General features: G+C 39.9%; 1 protein-coding gene across 12 annotated transcripts in view; it reads right to left on the bottom strand.

Annotated features, from left to right (window-relative positions):
• NAV3 (neuron navigator 3) overlaps nucleotides 1-14823 on the bottom strand; it is an 840967-nt gene that overhangs the window by 578456 nt on the left and 247688 nt on the right. For all 12 annotated transcript variants that reach the window (XM_053252192.1, XM_053252184.1, XM_053252193.1 and 9 more), the window contains one exon: nucleotides 3058-3455. In XM_053252192.1, the coding sequence (XP_053108167.1) occupies nucleotides 3058-3129 (72 nt within the window). In that variant the 5' untranslated portion in view covers nucleotides 3130-3455. The remainder of the gene's footprint in view (nucleotides 1-3057; nucleotides 3456-14823) is intronic.

Here is a 14823-nt window from a genome sequence, read left to right as displayed (position 1 = left end):
ATTTACAATCTGCTGGTTACAGGCAACAGGGAGGGATACATGTGGAGGCAGACCTTTGGGTGGCAGAGCCTTGGGAATCTAAGAAAGGATTTGTTTGGCCAACTTTTTACCAGTTTTATCAGCTCAACTCGGATTATTAGCATTTAGGGTTTTCTTTTTTTAAAAAAAGAGTAAGTGACAAATTATCTTTGTCAAAATGTATTCATTTCAGGTTATAAAAGTGGAGTGAAATATATTTGATATACACAAGACTCCATGTCAGATGTTTAGTTTCTTTGAAGATTAAATGTCAAGGACAAATACTTTTTCAGTACACAGCTATTCTTGGTGTCCTGCTAAAGTACTGATTGCACACACCCCTGGGCGGTGGCGGCGGGGGTGGTGGTGGTGTGCCAATATTATACAGTAACATACACACACAATATCTATATAACTATCTTTAAGGGGAAATGGAGAGCAGTCGATCACCAATATAAAAATAAAGCTTCCTAATCGTGCTGAAATACTTGTGAATGCATCCCATTCATAGCTCTTCCAGTTTCCTCAAAGTAGTTTTACAAGCTTACTCAAGGGCAAGTGAATAAATGGTGACTGAACATGTGGTAACCTCTATTACACTCTTCTTGAGCACTGTCTATCACTAGGCACAAGTGCATACACAAATAGACACATACAGAAAATTCCACCCAGTACAACCTCTGAACATCACCATGCATTTCAGGAAGAAGTATTTGACTCTACTGCACTGACAAGCATGCATGTTATACAGCAGCACTGCTTTGTGGTTTGTGCACACATACAAAGCACCCATCTCCTGAGCCTGACAAGGCCACAGCTGCAGCAATCACTCAAATGCTCTCCTTTGCCAGCCTGAGGCTAGCAGGTGTCCTTTGAAGATACCAAGAAACCTGGGCAGTTTGTCTCAAACAAATGGCTACAGAAGAGCTCTCATGCAAAAAAATGACTCCATTATGTGAAGACTTGCAGAGGCACTTTCACCTTCAAGTCAGAAAAACTTTCATTTGTGCTAGCTGACCATAAACCAAGGACATGAGCATATCATAGAAATTATACTATAGGCTATATCATAGAAATATTGTCATGTCACCCCAAGTGAACAAAGAGGCACCTTTTACATGGTGGCTCCCTTATCTTTAGCAGGGGAGAGTAATTGACCTATGCATTGACCTATGTAAAAAGAAAGAAATCAGCTGTTGATAAGTCAATAGTCTAAATTATTATTATTATTATGATAATGCAATCCTCACTGTCAATGAGTTTGGCCTGCTATGCAACAAAACAGATACCGATCACACTACAGAACTCAAAAGAGTACATTTAACATACTTTGTGTTAGAAAAAGGACGCCTTGCTGTTTAAGGTGTCGTTTTCCAAACACAAAGCATGTTAAATGTACTCTTTTGAGTTCTGTAGTGTGATATAGACCAAAATACCACCACTAAATATTTAGTAGAACTTCAGGGGCCTTGCTACTTCAATATTCCGAATCTAGCCCTAATCCTACATGAGCTGCAGGGAGGGCTTACAGAGAGAATACAAAGAGATGCCATCCGCTATAATTACGAACAGTGTCACGTATTGTCTGTTGTTATACACTTGAAATTCTAGTCCTATCCATAAGTCTTGATATGATCCAACAGGGACTTTTGTGCATATTTAGTCAGAGGTTTCTTTGTGGTTTTACCCCCACAATTCTGAAAATTATGCAAAGCAAGTCTTCACCAAAAGAAGGTTAATGATCAGATCTCCTTTATCTGTAGAGGATATTGTGCATCTACCAATCAACTTACCTGAAGATCTAATCATTTGGGTTTGGTTTTTTTAATGTCGCAATTCATTCCATCATCCACAGAACTAAGAAGCCTTGCTTTTGGTTTAAGCATTTTCTTTTAAAAATTGAAAACTGTGACATTTCCCCCCCACCCCACCCCCCCCAAGCTGCCCCAAACTCATTGATTAACTGCCTTGTCAATTCTAGAGGCAAGGCTTTATTATACTTGAGCTATCCTCAGTGACCAAGGACATGCTTTTCATGCAGAAGGTCCCTGGTTCAATCCCTGGTATGTACACTATACATGATTCCAAAAAGCAGGCTACAAAAGACCTCTTCCTGAAATCTTGGAGACCTTCTGTCAGACATTCAACAGTACTGAGCTAGATGGATCAGTGGATTTGATTTGGTATAAAGAGGCTGAATAAATCACAGCTGAAAGTTAACTGGTACCTTTCATTCTAAAACATACGTGTTTAAATTCATGGCCAATATATTGTACTGAATATGTATATTCAGTACAACTGGTACAACAACATAATGAAATGGAAAGACTACAGGGGAAACCAGGCTCATTGACTGGGATAACCCAGCAATGATTAGGATAAAAGTAGATCATATTCAGGACTGCAGCTTCAGTCTTTATCAATCAATTGATAGACTTTGAGGAAACACATTAAGACTGTAAAAAAAGGAGCAGGGTAGTTTGGACATTCTCCAGAGAGCATGAAAGAGGATCTTATTAAAATTAGCATAGAAGATATCCAATTTCTTTCAATTATAATAAATTATAATAGAGACAATTTTCAAAAAACATGAAGTCAACAATATTTGTTCATTCCACATATAATACCACCAATAACCATCACAGGGTAATGCAGTTTTCACAGTTACTATCAGAAGGCTTTGAGAAGTGTAAATTGTCATTCTCATGGCAAGGGATAAAGTGTTCAAACAAGGTCAGCAAAAAGTTAACAATACTGCATTCTACAGGAGATATTTGGCAAATCAGCAATGGCAGGAAAGTGAATGCTTTGACAACCAATTTGCTAGATAATTTCAAGACTCTTTGGAAGTCAGATTATCACGTAGTAATGAAAATCAGCTGCAAGGAACAGAATGCTCTGGAGCAATAACCAAAAACATAATGGCATATTTAGACTGTTTGTAAAGTGGTGTGCTTCTAATATAGCATACTGAAATAAAGTAAAAACCATTTTAAAAGGAATTTTAACAAAGGAATTTGAACCAAACTAGCTTTTTACCTTTTTTTGATCTTCTAGCTTGTGACTGAGTGGATTCCTTCCATGCCTGCTCATTTCTGAAGATAAATCCATCACATCTGTTCCTTGTCCCACAAAATGGAATTTGTTCCTCACAACAACAAACTAATCCACAATGTAAGGGCTACAGAGACATGCTGCTGTTTCCATCACACACCTTTGTTGAACTTCACAGATTCCAAGGAATGATTTAAATATCCATTGACTGAGTAGAGAAAAAAAAAATCACGATTCTCCCTCAGGACCTTCTGAATCAACATATCGTTCTGAAAAGCCAATACATCCAAAGAGAAATGTTCATCCACTCCTTTAGCTCCAACTGCTATCTGTTCCTTTCTATACAAGCTTCCATTTTTAAAGGTTACATCCTGTCTGTGAATCTGTTGAGAAAGAAACATTCATTGTAAGTAACTGTTGGTATCTTGTATTTCAATCTTCCTATGGTTTTCTTTTTTGAATTTGGAATAAGCTGGCATTTTGGTTTGCTAGTTCAACAACAAGAAATAAGCAGACATAAAATATTCCTTCAACCCTTTCTATGCATATATTTGCCTAGAAATGTCTTACTGAGTTCAGAGTGCTTACTCCCAAATAATCATGCATTGGATTGCCATCCTTTTTTCCATTCTTGTCGATCACACTGCATTCAACAGCATTTAAAGGAAATTTATTTACTAGAAATCCTATTGATCTCAATGCAATTTCCAAAGACACTTAGGACTGCAACCTCATCACTGATTCTCACAACTACTTGAAATTGCTGCACGTGAGGTGCTAGAACATAATCAGCCATATACCCAACATCATTGTGTGCATTTGGCTTTTTACACAACCTAGCAAATGTACCTGTTTAACAGTTTCTAATGACATTAAAACACAGAATCCCATAAGTACACACTCGAGTACTTATGAGAAGGGCACCACTCAGGCAGCAAGCAGCCATCAGATGGCTGATGATCATGAGACTCAGCCATTACCTACCTTCCTGATCTGATTAACCACTTGCAATGATCAGGGCAAGACACAGTATCAACATGCTAAGGATCAAACAAGATGCAATGAAAGCAGGCCTATTTAAAGCCAGATATGCCTAAATCACATGTAAAGCAGGGAGTGGAGCTTGTTTTTAAGCGCAAGAGGGATATAGGGTAAGGGTGTATACACACACACAAACACCTACCTTCCTGTACTCTATGGTCCCCTTCAGACACAACGGCAAACTGCAGGTCCCATGGACCAGTGGTTTGCCTTCACCACCACCACCACCACCCCTGTGCGAGCTCCCAGACGATCCAGATCTGGAGTCTGAGCCTGAATGAGGGGAGGAACTGGCTGTGTGGCAGCCAACCAGAGATGGCAGCCAACAGCTGCGGCAGCCAACCAGAGACGGAGAAGCTTCCTGTCCTCAACTCTGACTACAAACAGCAGTGGCCTTTGGACAACACAACACCACTGTCTTACCAGAGGTTTGGGGGGCTGAACCAAAGAGGAACTGAAGATTCCAATTCAGGTTTGTGGCCTCGGGTCACTTTTGTCATAGAACTGAGGGTTCCCACCTTCAGATGACCCCAAACCTCTGGCATGGTTGCTTTCAGTTTGCTGTGATGTCCAAAGGCAGTCTACAAATACTTCTCTCCTCAGTTAAGCTCTAGTCAGGCCATAGCCAGCATTGCATGAGGAGGCACTGCTACGGCTGCTGGCTGCCTCCCCAGCTCTCCTTCAGCACTGGGCCTTGACCCAAACTTGCACTAACCACTACCATTTCTCACTAAGAAACAACACTGTTCTCACTGAGAAACAGCAGTAGCTGGTGTGAAATGGGACAGTGAGCTGGTGCTGGCTTAGTTATATCATCAGACCACACTGTGTAGCTGTCCTAGGCAATGCAGGCAGCGGGTGGCGGGGGGACGTGGCAGGCTGCAAAAGAGGCCCATCCTCATATCTTGCCCTAGGGCTGCCTCCAATCTCCCCAGGCTTTAGTACTGGAGTGAGTTCTGCTGGGAGAAAATGACTTGAAACCAAGATGCTAGAGGAAGTAAAGGAGTGTGCATGAGAAGGATTCTGCTCCTCTCACACACTCCTTTTGCTCTTAGCTTATTAGTAAAAAGAATATACATCTTTTCAAACTCTCAGATTAAATAGACACTTCCTTCCAGATTCATTCTCTCCTCCCCTGCCTACTTATCTATGAGTGGGACAGAGCCGAGAGTAAATAAATGAGTCTGTAGCTATCATATCAAGTTTGGCTCCAAGTCAAAGCAATTAAAAGGATCAGAAATGCATACAAAGCTTTGTAACTTATTGTAGGAAGACAAAAAAAATGAAGAAATTTCAAAACAATACTAACAATAATCAATGCAGGTGAAGTATTTTCAACCATGTACAATTCTAAAATCTGTAGAATACTGATTTGCTTAGTGCAATTAACAGTTAATTTCATTTGTACAAAATTAAAAGAATAACATTCACATTAGTTTCAATGCTATTTCAATTTGGTTTAAGTGCATAACATTTTCAAAACATGCATTGTCTCAGGCAAAAAGATGGGAACAAAGTAACTTGTCAAAGCAAACTTTCTTCATTAATTCTTACAACCTTTCTCTAAGGCATGTCTTTTTTTAAAAAAAAAAATCTGATTAAGAAACAATTCTTGTTAGAGTTGTGCAATGTTTCCTGGCTGGACAAGTCTGATAACAGCCTGCAGAATTTGATTATCTGCTGAAAAATATGGAAATTCTTATGAAATCCCACCTTCACATTTATCCTATGCCATTTAACAACAACAACAACAACAACAAAAGTAGTGAAGCAAACCCATTTGCAAAAAAGAAAAGACAGAAAGAAACTCAGAATGGGTTGCTGCAATTTTACCTCAGGAGCCCTTTTTCATACAAATCGTTTAGCAGATATATCTTGTAGGAGGAGCCTAATTGTCACACTATTGCTCAGGGGGAAATGCCATAACCATATATTTTCTACCAAAAACTGGAGACTCTCCTGATTCATTCAGTCCCAAGAACCACTCACCACTAGTCCAGCAATTTGTTATTTCCACACCAAGCATTCTCAGAAATTTATCCCTGGCTGGCTGGAATTGGCTTGAATTCTGACTCTAGCCCTGTCAAAAAGTCAAATGGATATATACTATATCTTCTCCCTCCTTCATTTTAGAGTTAATAGAACTCCACTGTACAGATTGAGATGCCATACCCAGGACCCAAAGCTTCTGTTATTTATCGTTTCATTTCAATCTTGGAGAGGCTGACAGTCACCTTTTATCTCCCCCATCATTCAATTTGTTGGTCATTGAGCAAAAGAGAAAGAAAATATATTGAATGTGTACTCTAGATAGGTAGTCAATAACATGTGTTCTGTCCCTGTTTTTCATCACATTTTCCCTCTGGGTTTAATGTGCAACAAAATAAGTTTGTTTCAGGCAAAAACACCACAGCTTCAGAATAAGTGGAAGTATTTAAAACAAACATGGTTATACCCCAAGGCTACAATTTCCTAATACTCATATGCTTCTGGCCACAACCCCCTGCAAAGTAGGAGGTGTGCAATTTGTAATAATTATCATCCACTGAGTCTAGTAGAAGGAAAGTAGGTGCTGCATACAATTAGTGCAGTCAATGGCCTTGCCCACAAACTTACAAATAACACAAAATGAGCACAAGAAAGATACAGGAAAGAAAAGAAAGGGGAAAGTATATATCAGTGCTATTGAAGTCTGTTGCTTGATAATGTTTGAACTACTTGGTAAATCTGTGACTTCACCATTTATTAATTTTAAAAAACTATACATTAGGCAGCATCCTAACTAAGTTAGTCAATAATTTCAATGGAACTTAAATTACTAGGAGGCAGTATGCCTGCAAATACCATTTGTATAGAAGGAGCAGCAGGAGGTAACATGCTTTCATCTCCTGGTTTTGTGGCTTACTAAGGTGGGCCACTGTGTGAAGCAGGCTGTCGGACTAGATAGGCCTTAGGTCTGATCCAGCAAGGCAGTTCTTATGTAGTCATAATTAACTTGTGTCATGGATTACCTCAGTGCATAGTCAAGACTTTGTCTGTATGCTGCACAATGACCATGAAGCAATCCAAGAACCATCTTGGATCCGGGCAGCCTCCAGCAGGGATTGTTGCACTCAGGTTTTCAGCAGGAAGAAAATCACACACCTGAACTATAATAGGCTGCTGAATATTCTATTGTGAGGCATGTCTTTAAAAAAAAATTTTCCACCTCAGAGCTGAGAGGTCTAGGGAGAAGATATACCCATTAAGAGCCATTAAGAAGAGCTGGTCTTGTGGTAACAAGCATCAATTGTTCCCTTTGCTAAACAGGATCCACTGTGGTTTGAATTTGAATGGGAGACATGCATGAGCACTGTAAGATATTGGCTGCTCTGGGAGAGCATCAAGTATGCAGAAGCTTCCAAGTTCCCTCTCTGGCTTATCCAAGATAGGGCTGAGAGAGACTCCAGTCTGCGACCTTGGAGAAGCCACTGCCAGTCTGTGTAGACAATACTGAGCTAGACGCACCAGTGGTCTGACTCGATATAAAGCAGCTTCCTATGTTCCTTCTACTGTGAAATTCTGAAATCAAAGAGTTGACCATTTAAAATCCATTTAGAAAATCTAGACCCAGATACAGGAAAGAAAGCTATTTTGCTAAGTTCAGCAAGAAGGACTGCTGTCTAATCCAAAACTCTCTGCTAGCAGCAGTGGTGGGGGACATATAGATCAGATAAGGAGAGCAAGAAAGCAAGACAGAGAGTCGAGAGAGGTACAGCACAGAGAAATGCACAAAACAATAGTGGGGGGAGCAGAGAGCAGCTTCTTCAATTAAGGTGGGAGGTGCATGAGACAGAACACAAGAGAAATGATAATGGCCTCAACATTGCTCCAGTGATAGGGGGATCTCCGGTGGTAGGGGGATCTATCCCCTTAAGTACAACCCATGCTCCAGATGTGTCCATCCCTCTCTTTCCTTAGCCTGCCAGGAAGTTAAGCATACACTTATTTAATTACAAGCACTTATGTGAAGCCTGAATAGTCAAGGTTTAACAATGACATATGCTGTTAAAGTGCTATGCATCTTTAACAGACTTCTATGCATCTATTAATAGTTATATTTGAATATTGATTTGTGCCTTACTGAAGCCCATGAAAGCCTCCCATGAACTTTAGTCAGTTTTGAATAAACATGTTTCATTTTCTTGATAGGGATTCATAGCTTTCACTTACATAAATGCATCAAGACAGGATTTTGCTACATTTTAGGTTACATTCAGATATATGCAGAAATAGATTTCACACAAATATGTGTTGCTCACAAAAAGCTGAAAACCAAATTAATATATCTAAGAATAACTACAAAGACAAGGATACATGGATCATAAGAATTAATGTTTTAATCTAACCAATGTCTTGCTCAAGCTATTGTTTCTCTATTGACAGGAAATTCATTACCCAGTTTGATCTACTTACATTTTGAGACATTTACCATTTAATTCCCTTAATTTTTAACCTTTGGCTGATTTACAATAGCCTTAAATTACTATACATTTCAGGTAGCTGACTATACTGTATTAGATTATGTCACTTTCATAACCGTCTTTATATGTATTGGGGGTGGGAATCCAATATTTGGCATGAGAATGAGTATTATATATATGGTGAAACTATTAATAACGATAAACCATATGAATCTGGTCTTAAATCAATACACTCCATAAGGTATTTTTGTTGAATTTAATGTTAGATTTTCACATTTGGACACACAGAGACTCACACAATTTCTATCAAGGTATCTGCCAAATGCTTATCCAGACAAATGCTCCAGATATTAGTGAAGTGCTATTTCTCCATTCTAAAATAGAAAAAAAAAATAGAATGGCAGAGCTTGATTACTGAACAATTGTTTGAAAGTGTTACCTTTAACTTATTTTATTTTATTTAACTTAAAGAAGAAACTGAAGCAGAAGAGAACATATTTATTTTTACTAGCATTTCTGGCTAGTCTGTTCATCACTGTTCAAATACAGTGATAAATTTCTAGCTATTCTGTAAACATCAGGCAGAATTAATAGTACAAAGCTTTCCAAAGTAAAGTGAAATTAGAAAGCTGTCAACAATATCTTTAAAGCCTTATTTGATAGTTTTATAGATGTCTCCAACATTGACAACTAATGGGTAGCTTTCCCCAGTTGCTTTTTAATAGTTAGAAGGCTACTTCTTTGTAGCTGACCAGTTGGTTTCTCATGGCTGTTGATTTTGCTTTGTTTTCCCTGGAAACCATAACAGCAAGCTTAATTTGTCTTTCAAGCCTAGTATAGCTCAATATGTATTGATGTATTTTGGAGCCAGACATCTAAACTGTTTTCAAATAGCTGAAATAAATATATATCTTTTAAAACATAAAAAATGAATGTAACCACAAAATACACACTAGAATCCACCCATTTCCTGCATCAGCAAGTGCTCTGACACAAACATGAAGATCATAGGCATGCAAGAGCTTCCCCAGTCACTAAGACAAGGGACCCAATTGATGTGCATGGATAGGTTTCTCCATTGAAATTAAACTGCAGCAAATAATGTACAGAATCAATCCAAACATCAAACCTGGGTTTTGGGCAAAAACAATGAGAAGCTGTTGCTAGATTTATTGTGCTACACAGTTCTCAAAGTCACTACACATTCTTGAAATGAAAAACTTGTTAGAGTTCATGTTTTTTTTTATGTGCCAAGCACAGAATTGACAGTCTTGAACACACCTTTCAGCTACTGCAATCATAAGATTACAGAAGCTATCTGATATAGCATAATCAGCCAGGGAGTGATAGGGCTTAGACTTATGTTTCTAGAAGCCTTCTCTCAATGTTAGAAGTTTGACCCAACCACTTGTGCTTAAGTTACAAAGGCAGATCTCTTTCAATCCTACGTTATTACATGGCCACAAAAAGGGTAATAGGAAAGAAAGACCTTTTCATCTACTGCTGCTGCAAAATGCTGCTCAAGCAACTGTCTAAAGCCACCTAAGGAAAAGCAGAGTCGTGAGACCATCTTGGAAAATGCTTTTCCAAAGAAAAATGAAGAAGCACATGGTTTTGTATTATTGCTGTTGATTTCAAGGGAGGACATTGCATTCTTCAAAAGGTGTTAAGGCACCATCATTATTTATTTATTTATTAGAAACATTTAATATACTGCCCACTCCAAAGACTCCGGGTGGTGCACAAAAACATGCAAACAAGGCAACATTAAAAATTACATTGTAAACTAAAAACTAAAGTAACTAACAAAAAACAAACGAAGTAAACTACAGGGCAAAAGCCTGGCGAAAAAGAAAAGTCTTCAATAAAGATTTGAAGATCAGTAAGGAAGGGGCTAGATGAATCTGAAGAGGAAGAGAGTTCCAAAGAAGTAGGGGCAGCAACCGAAAAGGCCCTTTCATGGGTTCTGGAGCCCCAAACTTCTCAGAAATCAGGGAACGAGAAAAAGACCATCTGAGATTATCTAGCCGGATGGGATGTAACTGGATGGGAGAGGCGGGTCTGTAGGTAGACAGGCACCAAGCCCCACAAGGCTTTGAAGGTCAGAACCAGGACCTTAAACTGAACTCGGAAGCGAATGGGCAACCAGTGCAGTGACTGCAGGAGAGGTGTTACCCTGTCATATTTTCATTATGAGAAGACTTCAATTGCCAGTTGAAAATATACAAAGGAGGACGATTGCTCTTCCTTCCTCCAGGCTTACATTTCCCAAACTATGCTCATTAGGTGACAAATATTTAAATGTGCTTCACTAGAATCACTTCTAATAAATAAAAATAATGTGCTTTACTAGAATCACTTTTAATAAATAAAAATAATTAGCCAACTATCCTAAGAAACACGAAGACAGCAAATCAAAAGTGGCACCATGCTCAGGAATTACAGTACTTGTGAATTTGCTAATTTTCAAGAGAGAGAAATCGTTAACATTCTTAACACACTATAGGAGAAATCATAAACTTCTTTTTAAAAATCTGTTAACCACTATAGGGAAAACTTTTCTTCCAGGAGATCATGAAAAGAAGAAAAATTATTAAAACATTCAGATTCTCATGAAGCCCAAAAAAGCATGAGAAGACAATAATCAAATGTTTATGTACTAAAATGTAAGAATCTTTTAAAAGTATGTGTTTAATAAATATAGCATTTGCTCCCAAGGTGTTTTGTTTAAGTATGCAAGGAATCACCTTTCTGCTAATGATATGACAGATGAAGAAAAAGTTAACATAATGTTTGCATAGATTTAACACAGATGATACACTAGAGTAGGTTAGTTCCCTTAACTAAAATCCTTTCAACAACAGAAGTCATGTGCAAGACTTAATGTCATCTTCTTATGTGTAGTCAGCCCTATTCATACATTAAGATCATCCACACAAGCAGCCCTACCTGAACAGGCCTGCTCATGTGGAGTACTGGGATCTGACCCAATCCCAGTGCTCTTCACTGGGGCAGCCCGAGTTTTGTACCTGGGCTTATAGTGAGATAAAAGGGTGTGAGCATGCCCTTCTAGCCCACTCCCTAGTCATATGAAAGTTTGGGCTGCCTGCACTGGTGCACTGTAGGATGCAGGAGGCTGAGGCATGCTTTCCCCCTCCCCCTTGTTGATCTCTCACATGCCAGCCATGCGGGCACACGGTGTGAGCAATCGCAGAGCACAGAAGATCATGTCGGGGGAAGTAAGCTGTGTCTTGCCTTCTCATTGCCCCCAGCCCCAGCCCTTCTCGGAAAGGTTATAAAAATGTCATTAGTATGTTGTACTTGCATAGAGATGTCTATACACATGTGTACATGTTTTTGTGTGAATGACTTGTACATGAGTTCATTTTAAAAGTAAACCTGGGTACAAGCCCCTCAAATGGAAAGAAGAGCTAGGAAGTGTACCACTGTACACTGTGAATTGCCTGTATATGGATCTGTACATGTGCACCCTGGCTGACATGACAGGCAGTCCTCAGTTGATGGTAGGGACAGACTGCTGTGGAATGAATTTAAAACTGTTTCCAGGCAGCAATGCAGCATTCTTTTCCAATGGAAACAAATTAAACAGGAGGACATCGTTACATGAGAATTCATTATCCACGGTTTTGCATATCTGTGGTAGGATAATTGGCAACCAACCTCAGTATATGCAGGGGTGTGGGGGTGTGTGTGTGTGTGTGTGTGTGTGTGTGTTAACCTCACATATCTGTGAGTTGATGAGGTTGGCTGGAAATGACCTCCGAAGTAATTCCAGCCGCCACTTTGAGTGCAGGAACCATTTTATGACTCATTTTCATGTAAAAATGGAATTTCCCCCAGTGATTTTTCGTGTTAAAATTGGGATTTTGTGGCTTGGGGTGCAATCACCGGACTGCTGAAAGCAGGCAGAGAATGGTAGTGCCCTTCATTCCTCCCTTTTTTAATTTTTTCAGTGGGGCTTTTTTTTTGTGTGTGTGTATTTTCAGTGGGTTTGTTCAGGCATCTGGAACCTAACCCCCCATAGCAATGCCATAGACTAAATGCCTCAGTATCCGTGATTTTCAGTATCCATGGTACTAGCTGGGAACGGAACTCCCATGGATAATGAAGTCCTCCTGTACATACATTAAACATAACGTATGCATAGGGCTACTGGCAACATTTTTTGAGCCAAAACCAGATTGGATTACAGATCTTCTGTGTCACATCTCCAATGTCTTTTTAAAAAAACCTTTAAAGTACTTGTGCAGAGCTCCAATTTTGATTAGAACTGTAGCACTGAAGAAAAGGTACTTAACCCTTCTTTATGATGTGTGGTTGTGGTCTACAAGAACACTGTCTCACTTACCAAGATCCCTGTCAGGGAATTGGCTCATATCAAGTGTCTGTACCTGAGCCTAGGGACCAAGGATAGATTGGGACTACTGTTGGTGTACAAATCACCCCATTGTTCAATACAGTCCCTGACTGAGCTGCAGGTTGGCATTTGAGTCACCCAAACTACCGGTAGTGGTGGACTTCAATCTTCACTATGGGACCAGGTTGTCAGGAGTGGCTCAGAAGTTCATAGCGACCATGACAACTATGGGCCTATCCCAAGAGGTCTTGGACGGACTCTGGACTGACTCTTGTTGGTCACATGCTCTATTTGGTCTAATTCTGATCAGGTAGGTGTTCCATGGGTGGGGACTCCTGTTATTTCTCCATGGATGTCTCCTGTTATTTGTCATGGATGGACCATCATGGGCTGCAACCCACCTCTGCAGGGATGAAGGACCTATTAGGTTAGTCCACACGAGAAGGTTATTGGATCCAATAGGATTCCAAGAAGCCTTGGAAGGGTTTCGAGTTGGCTCTACCAATGATTCTGTCAATGCTCTGGTGCAAACTTGGAGTAACAAACTAACCAGGGCAGTAGACACAATTGCTCCTAAGCGTCCTCTCCAACCAGCTTCAAAATTAGCTCTATGGTATTCGGAAGAACTACAGGTGTAGAAGCAGTGAGGTAGACAACTAAGGTGCAAACGGAGAAAGACTCAACTCGAATACGACAATTTATCAGCTTTGGCTGATACGTCAGCTACATCCATTTCTGGAGGAAAATGATCTTAAAACAGTGGTGTATATGCTGGTAACCTCCAGGCTTGACTACTGTAATGCACTCTATGGGAGCTGCCTTTGTACGTAGTCCAAAAACTACAATTGGTAAAGAAGGTGGCAGCCAGACTGGTCTCTGGGACAACCCGGAGGGACCATTATAACCAATTTTTAAAGAACTGCACTGGCTGCCAATATGTTTCCAAGCAAAATACAAAGTGCTGGTTATTACCTATAAAACCCTTAACGGCTTAGGTATAGGGTACTTAAGAGTGTCTCCTTTGTCATGAACCCTGGCAACTATTAAGATCATCTGGGGAGGTCTGGTTATGGTCACTGTTCCCTCTAATAGGGATTCCCAGATGTTGTTGACTACAACTTCCAGAATCTCCAACTGCAGCGACTTTTGCTTGGAGATTCTGGCATTTGTAGTCAATAACATCTGGGAATCCCTCTTAGAAGGAACACTGGTTATCATTGCCACCAGCTCACCACCAGCTTCACCACCTCATTCAGGGCTGGGCCTTCTCTGTGGCTGCCCCGGGGCTTTGGAATGCACTTCCTGTCAAAATAAGAGCTTCTCCGATTGCTTTTAAAAAGACTCCTAAGACACACCTGTTTTTTCAGGCTTTGGGTTAAAACTGATTTTAAACTGGTTGTTTTACTCTGTGAAATTTTTTAAATTGTTTTATTCTGTGAATTTTTTAAATAGTTTTTATTCTGTGGAAGTGTTTTCTTTGCTTTGTTTTATATTGTACAGTCATCCCTCACCAATCGCAAAGGTTCCGTTCCTGGAAAACCTTGCAACTGGCAAATTTGCAATAGACGAGCAATAGGAAAGCATTGGAAACAGGGGGTTAAGGGAATCACAGTCACGGAAGGGCAAAAAAAGAGGGAGAAAACAAAGCATCACCCTCTGACACCCCCCCCAAATTACCCCTGACCTCCGGAAATGACCCCCAAACCCCCCAAAATCACCCTGACCCTAGAAATGACCCCATGACCCCCAGAATAATCCCTCCCCTTTTTTGTTTAAATGCAAAACCGTGGATACTCAGGCCACAGTTGGCAAGACTAGTGACAATTTCCCAGTTGTGGATACTCAAATCTGCAACTGGAGAACCCAGGG

Source organism: Hemicordylus capensis, chromosome 5, assembly GCF_027244095.1.
Source record: "Hemicordylus capensis ecotype Gifberg chromosome 5, rHemCap1.1.pri, whole genome shotgun sequence".
In the NCBI taxonomy this organism is placed as follows: Eukaryota; Metazoa; Chordata; class Lepidosauria; order Squamata; family Cordylidae; genus Hemicordylus; species Hemicordylus capensis.
The sequence above is the reverse complement of the archived record's forward strand: the minus strand, read 5'-3'. Positions and strand labels throughout refer to the sequence as shown.